At 39.8% G+C, this 17970-nt stretch overlaps 1 protein-coding gene across 1 annotated transcript in view; it reads left to right on the top strand.

Annotated features, from left to right (window-relative positions):
• Positions 1–113: 113 nt before the first annotated feature.
• GTDC1 (glycosyltransferase-like domain containing 1) overlaps positions 114–17970 on the top strand; it is a gene marked incomplete at its 5' end in the record, with an annotated part of 103636 nt that continues 85779 nt past the window's right edge. Inside the window, 3 exons of the mRNA XM_009868979.1 lie at positions 114–248; positions 5019–5243; positions 6703–6713. Of these exons, the coding sequence (XP_009867281.1) occupies positions 114–248; positions 5019–5243; positions 6703–6713 (371 nt within the window). The remainder of the gene's footprint in view (positions 249–5018; positions 5244–6702; positions 6714–17970) is intronic.

Below are 17970 nucleotides of genomic sequence, written 5' to 3'. Positions count from 1 at the left end.
AATTATATATATATATAAAAATTTAAGATTGATTTCTCTATAATATCTACTTCTGAGCTTTTTTTATCAGCAGTGCCCTGCTACAAACTTTAATTAATCTTAACCTTTTTCAGGCTTGTCACTCTGCATTTTTGCAAAATGCTTTGGCTTGTGGTGAGGCTGTGCAGCCAGGAGCTGTGGGCAGCGACTTGCGGTCTGTCTCAGGACTGTCCTCTGAGATGGAATCCAAGGTGCAGATGTTGAAATCGGTGAGACGAGGTTGGCGACCATCTGGAGGTCGCCCATCTGCTCCTTCCCGCAGAAGCGCCGAGCAATGCATTTGGGGGTCCCTGCCCCTTCTTGTCTCAACCTGAGTCAAGACGATTCAGAATTGCCTCTTTGAAGCTTGATTTGTGAGTGTTGGGTTGCCAAGTCCTTGGCACTTGGCGATGGTGAAGAGCTAGAAAGGGGAAAGTGGGCAGATACTTCTAGGTGAGTAAGGTGTAGAAATGAGCTGTATAAAACGGCTTAAGATCATACAGCTCAGGTCTAGCAACATGGAAGAGGAAACCACGGAGGAAAGGGAGATGTGGCTTGCTGTGGGAACTGGTAGAACATAGACAATGGTGCCCCACCAGGGCATGGAGCTTGTTAATTATTTTGCTAACACAGCAGCAAATATGCCCAGGAATAGGAAAGCAGAGCTGGGAATGCAGGGACTAGAGGATGGAGCAGTTAGGTCTGGTCCAGTTAAAGGAAAGGTGTCCTACTTCCAGTTCAAGGAGACTGAGAAGAAGACAAAAATACTGCAAGATTTGTTTTTTGTGTTGTCAGCCTCTGCCAGACCTTCTATATTTGCTGGGGTGTCAGCGCAGGCTTTGGCGAGTCAGGTTTGTGGTTCAGCACCTGTGATGACCTGTAGATTTGCACCCTTCTGCTCTCCTGCAGTTTAGTCTTCAGCCTGAAATCTGGGACTCGTATCAACCAGACGGGTCTAGGTAGTTAGCATGATGTCATGTCTTTCAAGCAGTTTATGGAACAGGGTTGAAATTTCTGGCAATATTTTCGATTGTTTTTGTTGGGCTTCTTAAAGAGAAGAATTTCCTGAGGTGAGAGGTTATTTTGCAAGCGACCCCATTGTATGATGTATCGATGGTTTTTGTACGTCGGAAGCTTCTCCCTTCAGTGTCGTCAGTTGAAATTGATATTTGCAGATTCTTCTTTAATTACAGGTCATTCTTCCAAAGTGGGTGACTCATTTAGCCTTGGGAGGTGTTCTGGCCCTCCGTAGAACTCTACACGTACATGATTTTGCTCCTGAGAACCAGAAGAATGCTTCTTTTCCTCTTGCATGTCTTACTTCCTAGGGTAACATAGACAAAACAGATCTGAGGAGGGCTGTTAAATGAGGGAAGGTATGTTGTGAGCGAATATGCACCAATTTGGGGGGGACTGCTTGAATTTTACCCATTTGGTTCTCACCTGGATGGGCACACCTGGTATTGCTGCTCTTATTAGTACTATAAAACACTGATAATCTATTAGCCTATACTTCTATATCAGTATTGTGAGTTAAGCAGCAATTTAATTCTGATGGCAGGACAGCATTTTAGATGACATGATAGTATAATTTTGGTAATTTTTGATGTTTATTGAGAAATTGGTCGGAAAAACCAGTATTTCTTCTTGATTGCCAACATACTTGTGGTGAAAAAAGTGAGCTCTCTTCCTTCTGCCCTGACGGTTTGCCGTTCTGTGTCCTTGCTGCAGGCTTGGGGAGCGAGGGAAGGCAAAATTGCACACCCTTCAGGATTTTGGAATTTCTCTTGTTAGCTGATCCCTTTTTAAGAGCATTCGAAGTATTTTCAGGCACCATTTGCAGACTGGTTTGCAGGTGACTCCAGCTTAGTTCATCTTGACTCTCCATACTCCTTTGATTTCTGTGTTTTACTGTGTTCCGGCATGGTAAAATGTTAAAATGAACATTACAGCCATCTCTGGTTTAACCTTCACCGCCTTTTCTTCGCGGCATTTCGGGCTGTGACATTGTGTGTGTCCTGGCAGAGCTGCGGGCTTTGAGTTGAGCAGCAGAGACATTTCTACATCAAGAGCCAGCTCTCGCTCTTGTGGTGTCGAGGTCTCGATAAATTTGCGTTGATCTCAGTAAATGTGGTTGCTTTGAACCTCGACTTTCTAATGTTTTGCAGTCGAGCGTTTTGGTTTTTTTTTTTTCCTCCTCCTGCTTTGTCAAGGAGGATGACTGTAGTAAGACCATGAGCTGATTATTCCCTGTATTAGATAATCTTCTCTTAATGTGGGGAGGGATATTAAGAAGAATAGATGTGAGTGCTCTTGGAAGACTCTTTATGGAATAAAGCTTAAGCGCTGCTGTAAATAGGATGCACGTTCCCTGGAATGCTGAGTCAGACATAGCTTGGCTCTTGCAGGGTGAATACACCAACACCCAGGACAAAAATCAAGGAAACGCTTGCGACACCTATAGTGACTCTACTATCTTTAAAAACTGTCATTATTCCCATGATGCGTTGTCACCCTTCAATTTTAGGGGGGCAGCACTTGGATCCTGATTAAAGACCAGCCTTGGTTGTGTCTAGATGGGTCTCTGAAGAACCCTTTTGTTTCCCCATGTCATGTGCTTGTCCTGCAGTGCACCAGGAGTGAATAATTCCGAGTTTGACTTAAAAAAAAACCTGCCGGTTGTTGAGTGTCTACGCACGGCGGCGGGGAGGGCAAGAAGTGGCTCGGGGGCGGTTGGGTGTCCTTCTGCTGGGAAGGCAGCCCACGGGTGGTCAGACAAATCCAGGCTCTTCCTGAACCATGGTTAGGGATTAAATACTTGTTTTCAGTGAGACAACTAATTGCATCTACAACTTCTTTTCTTCCACAAGAAGCCAAGGGGCTTTGGGGTGGCTGCTGCAGTGTGTTGAATTCACTTCCTTTTTCAAACTAGTTTTTTATTAATTTGAGTTAGCCTTGTTAAAGTACTTTTTTCCTTCTGTGTGCATATTTTTTTCCTTTTTTTCTTTTCTTTTTTTTTTTGGTGAAAGCTTTTTTCTGGCTCCTGTAACTAGCAGCAGGACAAGATGCTGCAAGTTTTTATTTTATGAACTTCTCTAAAGGCACAATAATCCAGAGGGTGGCTGTGAGAGGGGTGGTAATAGCAGGAAGGATAGTAATCAAGAGTTTATGTTCTTTTTTTAGGGAGCTGAATTTTATTTGCTTTGTGTAAACTTTCTTTAAAACATGAAGGTTGATCTCTGGTACTTTATTATCAACGCTTTTGTTGTTTTAATTTCTGTTGGACTCTAGAACAGCTCGCCCGTCATTCCTTGCAGCTTTTCCTAGATTTTTTTTCCTGCTACTTGAATATTTTTAAAGATCTTTTCATTATTGAACTCCTTGAAATTAAGATTAATTTGTTATGTTTTTTTTCTTCTCCTGTGATGCCACGTGTGTTTTTGACGTAGTGCCACTTGCCTATTTTAGATTAATTTTCTGCCTCTGAATATTATGTGATTCCTTGTTAAAGTGAATGACAAGATGCTGTATGACACTTGAGATAGAATAGAGTTGGAAAATTGTGGTGATAATTTTCTATTTTACATCTCAAACTTACACACCATCGAGGGGGGGAAGAAAAAGCGTAACAAGGCAACTCCAGAAAAAGCATAAGGGGAAACCTTGAAAAATTACAGGGAAAGTTCCATAACAGATACACGAGTAACGCCGGTTTAATAATGACTTCCTGTCATGAACTATTTTTATCATTTGCTTGCTCTCTGACGTGGCATTCTATTTAACATTTTTGAGAGCCATGTTTTAATCAGATTAAGCTCAAGGAAACCGATAGGTATCTGTTTGGCTCATGACTTCTACTTCTGTTTCTGATTTAGTCACAAGACCATTGTTGCTGGAATCTTTTTCGAACCCGTTTTGCTCCCACTCGCAGCCGGCGCGCGAGCCCTGAGCTTGTGAGCCAGGGAGTTTTGTGATAAAGGTGCAAGGGCGCGTTACGGAATTATTTTGTAAATTAAAGAAGACCGACAGAAAGAGTGCCTTTTTTCCCCCCTCGTGTGATTAAATAGCTAAAAATAGCGGGCTATTTTTAGTTTCAAGCGTTGTAATGTTTCTTAGGAACAAACTCACCCAAAGCACTCTGCTAGTAAAGGCTGCTGATGAATAGTGCTGCGTTCTGATCTACTTATGTAAAACAAAAATGCTTAATAAACCAGTGGATATCCTTGCGTCATTTTATGTAGTGCGCGACATTAATAGCCCTTCTCATACAAGCCATGCCATGAGAATAAAATATAAATACGCATATTTTTAACTTTGATATTTTCACATTGTTCAGGCATTTTTTTTTTTTCCTAAAGACAGCAGAAAAACTTTGTAAGCAAAATTCTTCGTTATGTTCTCCAGTATCGTACATGTCCCGCAAATTTAGGAAATAACCAGAAAAATAGAAAAAGTGCTGTGTAACAGTTGAGGTTCTTGGTTGTGCTTGGACATGAGTGGACTTAGTATCTCGTTCAGTAGTCTCAGCATGTTGGAGCATGGGGGAGGACGAGCAGCCTGGCTTCTAAAAAGCTCTGTCTATACATGCTTTGTCATTTCCAGTGGAAAAAACAAAACAAAACAAAACCATACATTAAATTTCTAATGACCTCCTTTTTTCTATTGCAAATACAGATTTTTTTTTTTTTATTTTTTTTCCTCATGCAATAGAGACTGCATCCAACAGCTTGATTTGTGTTGCATCTTCCTTCAGTGTATTATTTATTTGGTTGGTGCGCTAGATAAACTGCGAGCCTAAGGATTAATAAAGGTTATTAGTTGCTTTCCATACCAAAATTAGCTGACCTTTAAATAAGAGCGTTGTACAGGGGATCTCTAAGTGGAAAAATGACAGCGTGCATTTTTATTATGGTAACCTTTTCGATTGCTGAATCCCTCAGTCACGATATAGAAAGTAAGTGTTGTGATTCAGCGTTGCTCTTGACTCTGTATATTTGCAGACAATAAATGGAATTTTTGGATTCAGGACAGAATTTAACCTCTCGGCTACGGTTCCTGCCACTCCTCGTGTTGGGTTGCGTTGGAGCGATGTGGAAAAAGGAAGGCGCAACTTGGTTGTCGAAAAATGTGTTGTCCCGTGGAACGAAGAGCCCTGGGAGTTCTCCGTGGTTTTGATTAAGGCTGATTATATGCAGATTCCTCGAGTGCTCGAGCAGACTCTCGGGGTTGCTCTCAGGCATACGTGATGTACGCCCTGTAGCTGCTCCCAGGCCGTTCCCTGTATCAGCACGTTATTAGTTATTAATCTTTCCCATGTTTGCATTTATCTATCATTTTAAAGACAGACTTACTGTAAAATAAAATAATGCACATGAGGTTTGTGCACGCACCTTTATGAGTTGGGACCGGGATACATCTTAGTTCCAAAGTAGCTATTAAAGCTGACTTTCTTAATATCTTCTATGTTTTCTAACACAGAGTTTGTACTAAATAATGACATTAATTGTGCCACTGCCTGGCGGAGATCTTAATAATGCTTTACGGACACTCTGTATTTTTATCGTTATTTTGGAAGCTTGATTAGAATCATTATATTATGGCCTGAATTTCAGGTGAACTTCACGTAGAGCAGCACAAGTAAATCTCTAGTTTTTCAAATTATTGACTAGGTCTTAAACATTTTTTGAAATCCTTACAAGATATTCAGCTATTTGTAGCATCATATAGGTCTGTCTCCCCATCTGTCTCTGTTTTTCATGACAACGAGGCTCTGGTGCATTTTTTTATTTTTTGTTTTCTTTAGTACTTATTCATTGAAGGTCACTGTAATGCTGTTTGTATCATAGTTATTTGTCCGACAGCTTTTATTGATCATTTGTGATAAACCGAAAGATCTCTTCATAGGGAGAAATTTGAACCAGCACTCAGTGAATTTGGTTTAATTAGATTTAGTTTTATACTGCAGGAAAACTAACGTAATCAGAACCCATTTATATACTATTAAATAAATCAATTGCAAAAATAACGTGGTGCCAAAATCTAAGGAATGCTGAAAAAAACCAAATCATGTTCTTGCTGAACTATTTTCTGCAGGGCTGTATTTGTTAACGAATTCATACAGCTTTCATAATTTCAAAGTACAGTTATGAATCTGAGATTCAGATTTCCTCCAAATAAATCCTTATTGAACAGGATATCCCTGAGACTTTTTTTTTTCCTCCCCAGTGTTGGCAGCCTGACTAAAACAGCCTCATCTGGTTTAACTAAAATCTTTGCAGTACTTGGCGGTGGTTTCTTTTGTACGTGGTGCTTAGAGCTCCTTGAAGCTCCAACGGGACAGGAAATGCAAATCATGCAAATCATCCTCGCGCTGACGATGTACAGTGGCGTGATTGAGCGGCAGTACGCATGGCTCGTGGGCTGACCACATGAAAGGAGTCGTTTAAAGACCAGATGAGCCCAAGCTGGGTTAAGTTAGACTATGTGTGAGCTTCAAAGCTCGTAGGATCGCATCCTTTCTTTTTTTTTTTTTAAAAAAAATATATTTTATTAATAACACCTGTGCCGAGTTCTTAAACAGTGAGAACATGTAGAGATGAACGTTGAGTTAAATATATGCCATACTTAAATCAGAAGGGCAAAATCGTTGAGTTTTTTTGATTTTTTTTTTTTGTTGTTTTTCAGTGGAAATTCAGGTATGCGTTCCTGTCGAGGGAGGGAGACCGCAGCCTTAATGCGTTGCAAAAAAAGTCCAGTTTGTGTTCATTGTACATAAAAGCTCAACTCTAGTCTGCCTTTCAGGTAAAAATGGAAGATAAAAGGGAATTTTTCCTGTGCAGAAGGGTTAAGGGCTGGCTTTCTGTAAGTGCTGTTGAGTGGAGAGAAGAGGGAGATCAAGTGCTTGCTGCTTCGAATTTCTTGGGTAACTTTGAAGAAAATCCTGTGTATTTTTTTTCTGTCCTTCTGAAGGGCTTTTCCAGTCGTTTTGGGACTATGTCCTTTCAATAAAGCTGAGCTTCCTGAACCCTGAAGGTCGTGTGGGTGGGAGAGCAGCTGAGGTGGGCACCCTGGACTTTGTCCAGCGACTCTGCCGAGGTGAACATGCAAAAACCACGTGTCCGAGCTGAGTGGGGTCACGGGTGAAAATTGCCAATGGAATAATAAACATTTTTCATATGGAAGCGGCAAAAAAAAAGAAGATAGTGATTTTTAAAGCCATTGGTACTCAACGTGGGTGGCTCTCTTGCTTCCAGTAGGAGTCTGATTTCTTAGGAGGGCTCCTTCCCCCCCCTCCCCCCGCCTTCATTCACTTTTCTCTGGTGTTTTGATGTTTTTAAAAGTTGAGATTCGTTCAAATAATGTAACATGACACAAAGCTGGAAAATGTCAATTTTGAACTGTTCCTGTGTAATCTTGTTTGGTTATTTTTTTTTCATTTATTTCTCCTTGAAACAGTAGCCCTAAGGAGGTCTATGGTGGGGACAGGTCAGGACACTGCACTGTGTCACCCTGATGGATTGTAATTTTGGCTTGATGTTCTTTACTAGTGCCCCTGCTCCTCCTTGGTTTTATACTTGCTAATAAGATCTGTGGCAATTTATCCAAACACGAGAGCATGAAGGGAGGAAGAAATTTAAGGTTTTTTTATACTTTATCTACTGGTTTGCTTCTTTCTCATCCAGTCAGTCCACAAGTCCTGTGGCAGAAAGAGGAAGGGAAATTTTCCGTCTGTATGTACATATATAAATATATAAACGCTGAACATATTCCTTTCTTAAATACCATATGTGAAGCCATTTCCCCTCTTGAGGGGAAATACTGAGCACATACAAGTGATGGTAATAAGGCTTAGTTGGGGGGATTTGGGGTTCATTTGGAACGGCAATGGTTAAGTTCCATCTGTGTGTGGTTTTTTTTGTTTATTCATTCCTTTTCAAGAAAAGAAATAAAGGTGAATGAACGGGTGGCATCCTGAAATCATCCTAAGATTCTAAGGAAAGGAACGGAGTAAATAAATACAGTTTGTAGAGTTATCCCTTTTGGGTGGATATTCATGAGACAACTTCTGGCATGACGTTATACATCCAGCACACACTTAGTGTTGTAATAGAAGCAGGAATTTGAATCGCAGATAATATTAAATTATCTTTTATACTCTGCAAGAAATACCGAGACGCGGGAGCTCCCAGGGAAAGCAGAAGAGGAATTTTACTACTTGTTATCTATAATAATTTAATGTAATTTAATATCCATCTCAGTGTTTTGACAGGAAGTAGAGCTTACTTAAATATTTGTACCTAAGAGCACAGGGCTGTATAAAGATCTTTGAATTTTAAAGTTAATTTGTTTCTTCCAGCGATATATAGAGATATATACAGAAAATTAATCCCATATGATTGTACAGCTACCAGTGCTCCAGAACTTGTTTGGAAATACTTTCCAAAGAACATCTTTGGTCATCTTGACAAAACGGCTCAAGAAAAGTTTCCTTCTCGGGAGCCCCTGACAGGCTTTCCGTGCGGTCCAAAGGCATCACTGGAAAAATGGGATTATTTGGAGACCTTGACCAGAACTATTTCAACTTTACTCAGTGTTTGCAGATAGAAGCTTGTCCACCAGCCACCTGGAACAGATTTTTAGCTTTTCATGATGGAGAGATGCACGATCTTTCCGCGATAACAAATCGGCTGTTGTCCACAGTTTTTCTGGATGCAGTTTAAATAGCTTAATTCAAAATGCTTCACAGGTTTATGACGGGATTTGATAGGAGTGCAGAAAATATATGTGTGTATAGCATATAGATGCGTGTTACGTTTGTGTGTTGCGTATCTGTGTGTGCATGCAAACATACGTACATAAGCGTTTGCTATCTTGCCTGAAAATGCAGTATCTGAAAGTACAGAATCTCTGCGTACGGTCCCACGAAGATAACGTTTTCTTTCAGGATGTCTGCCAGGTGCTGTGGTGAGCAGGGTCCATAAGATACGTAGATAGGGTGATAATATACGCCTTGATTAAATCAGTAGATCGTGACGCTAGCTTATCTGCAAGCCCGGCTTGGCTTCTGAGTTCTCACTGTGGCCCTGATTCTCTTTGGGGCCCTTGATAAGCAAGCTTTGACCTCAGTTTCTTAATCTTAAAAGATTAGAAAGCATCTCATATATTCTTCTGACTTTGTTATGTATGACTTGAACCCCAAAGGCACGTATCTCTCCAGCACGTTACTGGGGAATAATGGGTGTTCAGCACTGGGCGCTTTTATTTAATGATAAAAGGAATTAAAAAGTTGCAGAATATTATAGTTGCATGTGAGAAATGTGATTTGTAAAACACCTGAAAGCTTAGAAGCGTTATTAGTAGTTTATTGTTTTGTGACTGGATTTTTCCACATAGGGACAATCTCAAAACTTTGCAGTGTTGGCGCTTGATTTACTTATTCGGGGAACACATCCATGTTATAAAAGTTGACCAAACGTGACTGTAAATGAGTGGTGCAGTTATTAACCCTGCAAAACTCTCAAGCCAGGAGCTGGAGAAGAAAAATGGGAAAAAGGTTTCAGCTTCAGAACTGTCACATGCTCTCACAAGTTTAGTACATGCTCTTTTTCTCTGAATTCTCTCCTGTATGTCTCTGCTCTTGCGTCGGTCCCATGGCTCCCAACTGCCTTGCCCGAGCTGCAAAGCTCAGACACCCTTTTTTATTCCTTTTCTTTCACTGATGACATTGTAAATAAAAACCTCTTATAATAATGCGTGAAATAAACTGTAGGACATCGATACCGGTTACACTTAAAATCATGTTCTGTGAATGGAAAGAAAACGGTGTATGTTATATGCCAGGCATGATGCAAGTTTTATTAAATAAATATATGAGTGAAGGCTTACATTCAATCCAAATGCTCCCCTTTGTGATCTTTAGCCGTGTTCGTAGAGAAACCTCTCTTCCAGCACTTAAAGCTTAATTCAGAACAGACAAAACAATTATTTTTTGAAAGTCTGATGAAATATGTTTGGCAGGTTTTGAATATAGGAGAGTATTTGTCTCACTTCTTTGAAATCTCACTTCAGGCGGTCATTCAGCCCTTTTGGTGTAATCGCTCAAATCTGGTAGCAAGCGCGAGCTTTGCCGAGGGGAAAAAAAAACCTCTCGAAAAAAAGTATAGTGGCCGAAAATAGTGTGGAATCCACAAAAACTGGCATTTTCCTTATTGATACGCTTTTGAATTTTGGTCTACCTGCTGTCCCTGTGATTCTGGGGAAATACTGGTCGATAAATATCTCCATGCGGGGTAGGGGTTTGGTCCTCTGAATACAGATCTGGAGACTTTTAAGCATTAAATGGTCTTATTTTAATTTCTTAGGGAACAGAAGCATCACTTTGTCTTCCATAAGTATATAAATCATGTACATTTATGCACCAGTGTGCGACAGTTTCTTAGAGGAAAAGAAGATTGACACTGCACAGTGTAGTTTTGTAGTTGAACTATTGCGTGAACGCGGAGCAAAAACATTTAAATTGTATCTGAGTGCTGGTTCGCTGGTCACGCTGAATAGTCTGCTGGGTTTATGTGAAGGCAGGAAAGTTGCCACTATGCCTCAGCAACAAATATTATGGAAGTGTGAAGGGCAGTTGGGATAAATAAATGTTTGCACTTCCCTCATTTTTTATTTGTAATATTTAATTCAGATACGTGGGTTTGGGTTTTTTTTCGTATATGAAGGAGTATATGCTTTGTGAATATATCTTAAAATCACTAGGTTATCCCTAATGTTCTGTAGTGCTGCCTGCTCCTGACAAACATCTGATACGGATCATATGCCTCTAAAAAGAGAAGTTCCTCGAGCAAAATATCCTCATGAAAACAGGTTGGAGATACTCACATTCTCTCGCTCGCTCTCACTCGCATGTTACATTTTGGCATGTTGTAGGAGCAGGTAGCATATCTACTACCTGCTGTTGAAAGTGTTGAAGATACTGAATTATTTATTCCATCTTCTGCACTATCCAAGCTCGTTTTGGGTAGTTTGACACATCTCGGTCTTCCATATGGATACTTCATGGTGACAGAGTTGCCAGCTGCTCAGGTTTTATGACAGTCTGAGTTTTTTCGAGGACTGTATTAGTTTTCTGGGAAGAATCCCACTTTTCTTGAGGTCCCCGTTCTTATGCCTCGGGTTGGTGCTCTGGAATGTGAGGTTTTTTGGGGGGGAAATGAGATAAGACCTTCCATAAAAATGTTTTTTTGAAGGATTTGATGTTTATAGATTGTGTGAGATGAAATCAGAACTGTGGGATATTAGAAAAAAATGAAATCTGTTTGCTGAAAAATCTAAGTTCCTTTTAGTGGTAGTCTTTAAATTTGGTAAAAAAGTGGTTAGATAGTAAGGTGCGTAAAGCAACACACAGACCAGTCTGAAATGCTTCAGAGAACAGGGTTTTCAGGGCACTTGGAATGTAAAACTAACCAGTCTGCTGAGACCTTGCTCATCATCTCGGCAATTGTGCAAAGTGAATGGGGCTTCTGTTGTGTGAAAATATGAAATGTGTGAGCCTGAAAATTAGGAGAAGAGTTGAGTCTTGAGCTTACCCAAAACCTTGTGGGGGGGAAAAAAAAAAAAAGAGAAGATCATCCAGTGTTTTACTTAGCTGTTCTCTCATTCATTAGAGCATCTCTTCATATACACCTTTTTAAGGGAAACTCGCTATTTCGGTGGGTCAGTGCTGCACTTGAGTTAGATTCTCCTTCGGTGGGGTCATGCAGTGAGGTCTGTATATCCGTGATGTTGACTGTCTCTTCTGGATCATCCTGGACCCCAGACTGACACCAGATGAGGGCAAGTAACGGTCCTCAAAGTTTGCTGTTCAGATTTGCTGCTGAGCAGTCGCGTTCTACGTCATCTTAGGACTTGTTCGTGTTGTTACAACCTCTTGGGCACGTGGCATCTCTCATGCCAGTAATTTGACGTATTTGGCTTTTCTCTAGAGTTGACCAGATAAGATACCCAATTAAATGAATTTGCAGACTTTAAAACAATAAATAATGCTATTTAAATGTTATTTAATTGAGTGGAGCACCAGTTTTACACTTTAAAAGCCTTTTCACTCTACAGGGATACATCCTGTATATTTACTCTTGGTGAATATGTTGCCTTTAGACACTATATCCTTTCTTTTTCTTGCTGCTTGCCTTCTTCTTACTCCATCACAACATGTGTTTGAGCAGAGTTAGTCCATACATCTTGTATAAAATTCCCGACAATCATTACTTTTCAATGGTGGGTTCTGCTTTGTGCATATTTAGCTCTAATAAGATGTTTTCTGTTTATTATCTAATGGTGATGAAATATGAGCGAGGAAGATGATGTGGATTCGTGGCTTTCTTCTTCCCCCCATCACGGCAGCTCTAGCTGCTGGGTCTCAACCTCTCCCTTCATGGAAACAGAGAGGACGATGTAGCCCATGGTGAACAATCTGGCCACTAAAGTAAAAATGTGCATCTGTCAGTAATTAACTGAAGCCAAATTTAATTACAGATCAAGGAAAAAAAGAAAAAAAAAAGAGTACTGCACACTTAATAATTCCAGAAGCTTCAGCATCGTTACCTAAAAGCAATCCAAACAAAATACAGCCCCCTCAAAAGTCTTATCAGTGAGTCTCTTTTGAGCTTGCTCCTTGATGTTAAATAGAAAAGTAGTTTTGATTCACTGTGTGCACATCCTTTTTAGTATCTCTTTGAGTTAAAGGTCATCAAAAATAGCCTTAAGTGTTTAAGCCTGCTTCGTAACCAGCTGTGTCGGACGGGGATGTGTCCTCAAAATTGGCTTCTGAGATTTGATTGTACGTAAGTATTCTGGTCAGCTGGTTGAAATAAAGATTCAGAGGGATAGGAAGGAATTGAGAGAGAACCCAAATAATTGAAAAATTCGAGTCCAGACTTGTCAAATAGTTGCTGTGCACGCGGAGAGTTTTATTTGGGGATATGGTGTTTGGGAAGAATGGGAAAATCCATTTGATTTCTGGGCAGTAAATTCTTCTGGAAAATGTCACTAAACTCTGTCCCAGTAGGAACAAAAAATTTCAGCTACAGTCCAAAGTAACATAAAATGAGTGGGGATATGTTTTTAAATAAAAATATCAAAAAAAAAAAAGGATTGACAGTATGAATTTGAAACCAGCTACTAATTTCTACAGTGCTTTATTGTACGAGGCAAACCTCAAATCCAAAACTATTGAACTGGTAGCAGCCATGAATATTTATCACTGTGTACTGTATGTACATATAGTAATTACAGCAAGAGGAAAAAATATTTTTCTTCACAATTAATATTTGTAAACGTTTATGAAGGTACATAGAAATAAATAAGACAAACACATGGCCTAATTAAGATGAAAGGCATGACAGCCCTCTTGATTTGTTCTGAAAAATAAAGAACATTAGAATAGTAAGACTTAATTATTTCTGTAAACATTCCAAATTATGCTCTATGTAGAAAACCTTAATTTATGAGACATATATTAAAATATCTATAAGCATTTTTGACAATCGTACATTCCACATCAAAAAAATACAGTTAATTTATTATTTATTATACTGTATACTGTCATACATTATCACTTATTAGTATTTATTGTTCAGAAATTCAGAGTCATCTATTGTTTAACGGGAAATGGAAAAGCATTTTATATCCAATTGCAAGTTGTGTATTCTTGGTCCGGTGATAAAAATGCAGCTTCTGCAAGCTGATTGTCTAAAAATGTGTGTGGAAAAAAAAAAAATAACTGGTCTGTTTAAAATTCTCAGCATTAATAATGCAATTTGATTTACAGTTTACATTTGAAAAAAGAACTTAAAGCTAAATCCATAGACTTGTCTGCATTTCTGGGTTGAAATGAAGAGATGATTGAAATCAAGGGATGTAGGGTGGAGGAACCAGAGCCCTTAGGTTGGATCTTGAGGACCTTGAAGACACTGTTGTGTTTGAATCCCTTCTTTCTCAAGGTGGGATGTGCTTATGGTCATACCTCTCGTCTCTTCCTTGACTTCTAAGGAGACAACGTAGCAGAGTGGCATTTGGTGCTTCTTATCCAAACCCTGCTTGCCTTCATCTCATCTCCCTGGTGTATTTGCTCTAAATTTTGGGTGGGTTTCTGCTCAACTGGAGAAAATCGTAGATGTTGACCCTGGCGTGACTGTGTTCTGTGTTGGGTGGTTGGGGGGTGATGGTTTGTTGGGTTGTAATGTCTACGTGGTCTCCTGTGGAACCGTTCCCAGAGTAAAACTGTTTTTGGAGTAAAAACCTGAGGGTTTAAGAGACTCTGATGTTAGGCTTCCCAGCTGCAATGTCCAGGAAAATTGTAGACACAGTATAATGTGAAACTCTGCAGGAACAAAGCAGAGGACAAAGCAAGAACAGAGGGCCTGGGAGAGAAGTACGGTGGGATTTGATGCCGCCAAGAGCTCAAGGTTTTAGTTCTCAATTGGCACACAGACACTTCTTCCAGCATGCCGATACCCAAATCAACCTCTCTTTTATTGTAATTCTGCATCTGGTGGATGAGGAGTGCTCGTACCTTTTTTTCCAGGGAGAACTGGGCTAGGGTGACCATGTCCACTGGTCCTTTGTGCTGGCAAAGCTTCTGCCAGATAGAAGGAATATTCCAGTGCAAATCAGGTGCTGTTTTAAACTCATTCTGTGCTGCGAGCCCGGTGAATTGGAAAGTTCAGCCTCCATATCCATAGATAAATAATTATGCCCTGTGTGTTCTCCCAAGGGGAAGGCAAAATGTGGTTTTACTTAAGTTACATGGGAATGTAATTGAAAGATTTAGGGCAGTGCTATAAAAGAATAAATCATGATTCCGTGGCAGGAAGAAGATTTATAAAGCAAAATAAAAATACTTTAGCACCTTTACTTCTGTAATTTGCTTGATATAAATGGAAGCCTGCATTAGTCATTTTGTGTGCTAGTAATTTATTTTTTACTGATTTTCAGTACTTTGGTGTAAAATAGAATGTTCTCCGTGATGCATCGTGGCTCTGAACCTGCGAGCGCTCTCAGCTTCCTTCCCATGAATAGCTGTATGAATTAAGCATGTGCTTAATTCACACGAGTAGTTCCTCACAAGTCAGAAGGGCTGCAAAGTGATACAGATTAAGCGCTGGCTTAGCGTTAAGACCGGAGCTTGTCCGGATGGTGGCCCTGAAACCTGGCCAGCCTCCAAGGCAGTGGGGCTACTGCTGGTGTGATGGTCCTGCTCAGTGCAAGAAGGTCATTTGTAAGACAGTAAAATATTTGGGGATATCTGGGAGAGGAGAGCAAGGCTGGTTGTGTTAGAAACGTGACCTTCAACACAGGTTTTTGAGGATTTGTGCAATGTTTGTTGAAGGGTACGGTATATATTATGCGTTGCAGCGGCGATAGGTCTAGATAAGAATGCCATAATAGCAGTTGAAATATGGGGGATTTTGTGAGATGGTAAGTTAATGATGTAGCTGTTAATTTGAATTTAGCAGACGTTTTAAATATAGGTTTCTCTTACAGAGACAAAAGTTGCAATTTAAAGCTCTTTGGTGGTCTAAAACCAGCTTAATTCTCTAGTAGCATGGTAATAAGTACTAATCCAGCTTATACAGTGATTGTAGTATGTCATGTTTGTGAAAGATTGCCTAACTCTGCTTTCTCTGGGTTTTATGTTAATTTTTTTAAATTAAACATAAAACCTTATAACATCTTTATGCTGAGATAAACTGTTCAATTTAACTTGTGCTCAAGCAGCAGCTGTCAGGAATTATCATGTTCCGAGCGTTCTTGCCATCACCTTGTGTCTCTACCTCCCGGATACACTTTGTGGGATGATAAAGCTCACCTTGTTAGGATTTATTACTTAAATAATAACCCGAGGTAAAATGAAAGTTGATGTCACGCGGAATGACAACTGACATATATTTATGTGGCGTGGTACGTTATAATAAACTTTCCTTTCTTCCCCTTGTAATAGGTGTTAAGTGGAAACACGCTCCAGCATATCCTCCAGTGCCCTGCGTGAGTCCATTAGCCACGTCCGCGGCTGCTCTGTGGGCATGTTCGCGGGGACTCGGGCTGTCAGGTGTTATTTCAGCTTATAATGCCAGAGAAATTGGCTATCGCTGGTACTTAGCAGCTTCTCTTCCAGGAAAGAAACAAGCACGAGAGCATCTCCTCTTCAGCGCGTTCAATTCGGGAAAGGCGGTGAAGTTGCACGAGCAAATCAGGAAGGGTGTTTTCTAATTGTATTAGCACTTAAATTTTTTATTTAATATGTTTTGTTTTTTTTCTTGCTGTAAGACACTCAAGCAGTGTCATTTCAGGCCTGAAGTCTGAGTGTATTAGTAATCACAACACTTTTCTCTTGATGCTTGAGTGTCACCACTTCCCATTCACAGTGGAGAAAACTGGGGTCTACCTGCAAGCTTTCAATGCTTTTTTTGGGCTTTCTTACCTTACAAGAAGCCAGCCTCCACCTCTGCCTGATGCTATTGAATTCCTCCAGTTTGTCTAAGCCAGTACTGCAAACACCATTTTCCTTTCCTGTAGATAAAACCATTTTTTTTCATATTCTTCTAGTTTTTGTGTTGTCCATCCTACCGAGTTGAAATATTTCAGAGCTACGTGGTTTTGTCTAAGCTTAAATCTTGGATCTCGTTTCTCATGTTAATCTAGGCACCCCCACTGTCTTCTCCTTCTACTCTTGCTTTTCTGCCTTGCCCTGTGTTGCTTCCCATGTTTTAATCCCAATGTACCATCTTTCCCCCCCTCCCCTTCCTTCAAACGCAGACAAGTTCATAGATGCTTTCATGCAGCAATCCAGAACTCAGTGCAGATTTTCTGAAAAATCAGTAAAGGATAAACTGTTACGTAATCTAAAAATAACCAAAATTTTGCCAAGCGACTGTTTCACCTCATTTTTGTGATATTTGGGGCATATTTTATTCTGTTTGTATTTTTTTTGTGTCACTCTGGTGCTAAACTTGCAGCCGTCTCTGAGCTTTTGCCTGTAGGAAGCTTTCTTGCCTCTGCTTTGAGTCTGGCACCCAGGTCATTACGAAGTCCAGAAGTTATTACTCTTTGTGACAAATAAGTGATGACTTCCGTAAAACCATTTTTTTCCTCTTGGTATGGCTCATAATAAACCTGAGCTTGTGTCTTAATTGGCATTCTGTTTGACGGTCCCTTTAGGACGATCAAATATTTGATGAACAAGGCAATGACTTTCATCTCTTACTTTCATGAGCCTTTCAGATTAGCATTGACTCAGGTTGATGAAGATGGATACAGGATCTGTTCTCTAGGAAGTGTTTGTTCTGTAGGTACAGATTATCTAAGAAGGATTCTTAGATATAAGAAGTGTGTTAGCAAAGATGAGATCAGTAGTTATCTATATATATAGATATATATGTGGCTATTTGGGGAAATTAATGAGTTTGAAGATTGACAGCCAGAATCAGAAGTTTTTTAATATCAGTGCTGTCTCTTTGGCAGTAATTTTGAACACAAAATCTCCATCAAAATAGGAAGAACGGGAATAAAATAGGATAAAGAATAGGAATCAAAGCAGGAAAAAAATAGGAAAAGTTTTGAAAAGAATTGTTGCATAAAGCGGTTCTGAATCTGAACCACTCAAGTGGATGGTGAAAAAATAAATAAAATCAGAAACATGCTATGGTGAAAAGTTGTTTATTAAAGCTTAATGTTTTATGTGTAGTAAATACCTGGTATCTCAGTATTTTGTTGTTTCGGTTCGGTTTACTCGAATGCCACCTTAGCCAGGAGATGCTCATGAATGTTTTGGGGAAATGCAGTTACAGTAGGATCATGATTTCATATTGCATATTTAAATACGTTCGTTTTCTGATATCCTGGTAAATTCTACGAGGCTGAGATAGGAGATTGTTAGTGCTGTTCGTGCTCACT

This window comes from Apaloderma vittatum, unplaced genomic scaffold (genome assembly GCF_000703405.1).
Source record: "Apaloderma vittatum isolate BGI_N311 unplaced genomic scaffold, ASM70340v1 scaffold10030, whole genome shotgun sequence".
Classification (NCBI taxonomy): Eukaryota; Metazoa; Chordata; class Aves; order Trogoniformes; family Trogonidae; genus Apaloderma; species Apaloderma vittatum.
Note: the sequence above shows the minus strand (reverse complement) of the source record. Positions and strands in the feature narration are given on the sequence as shown.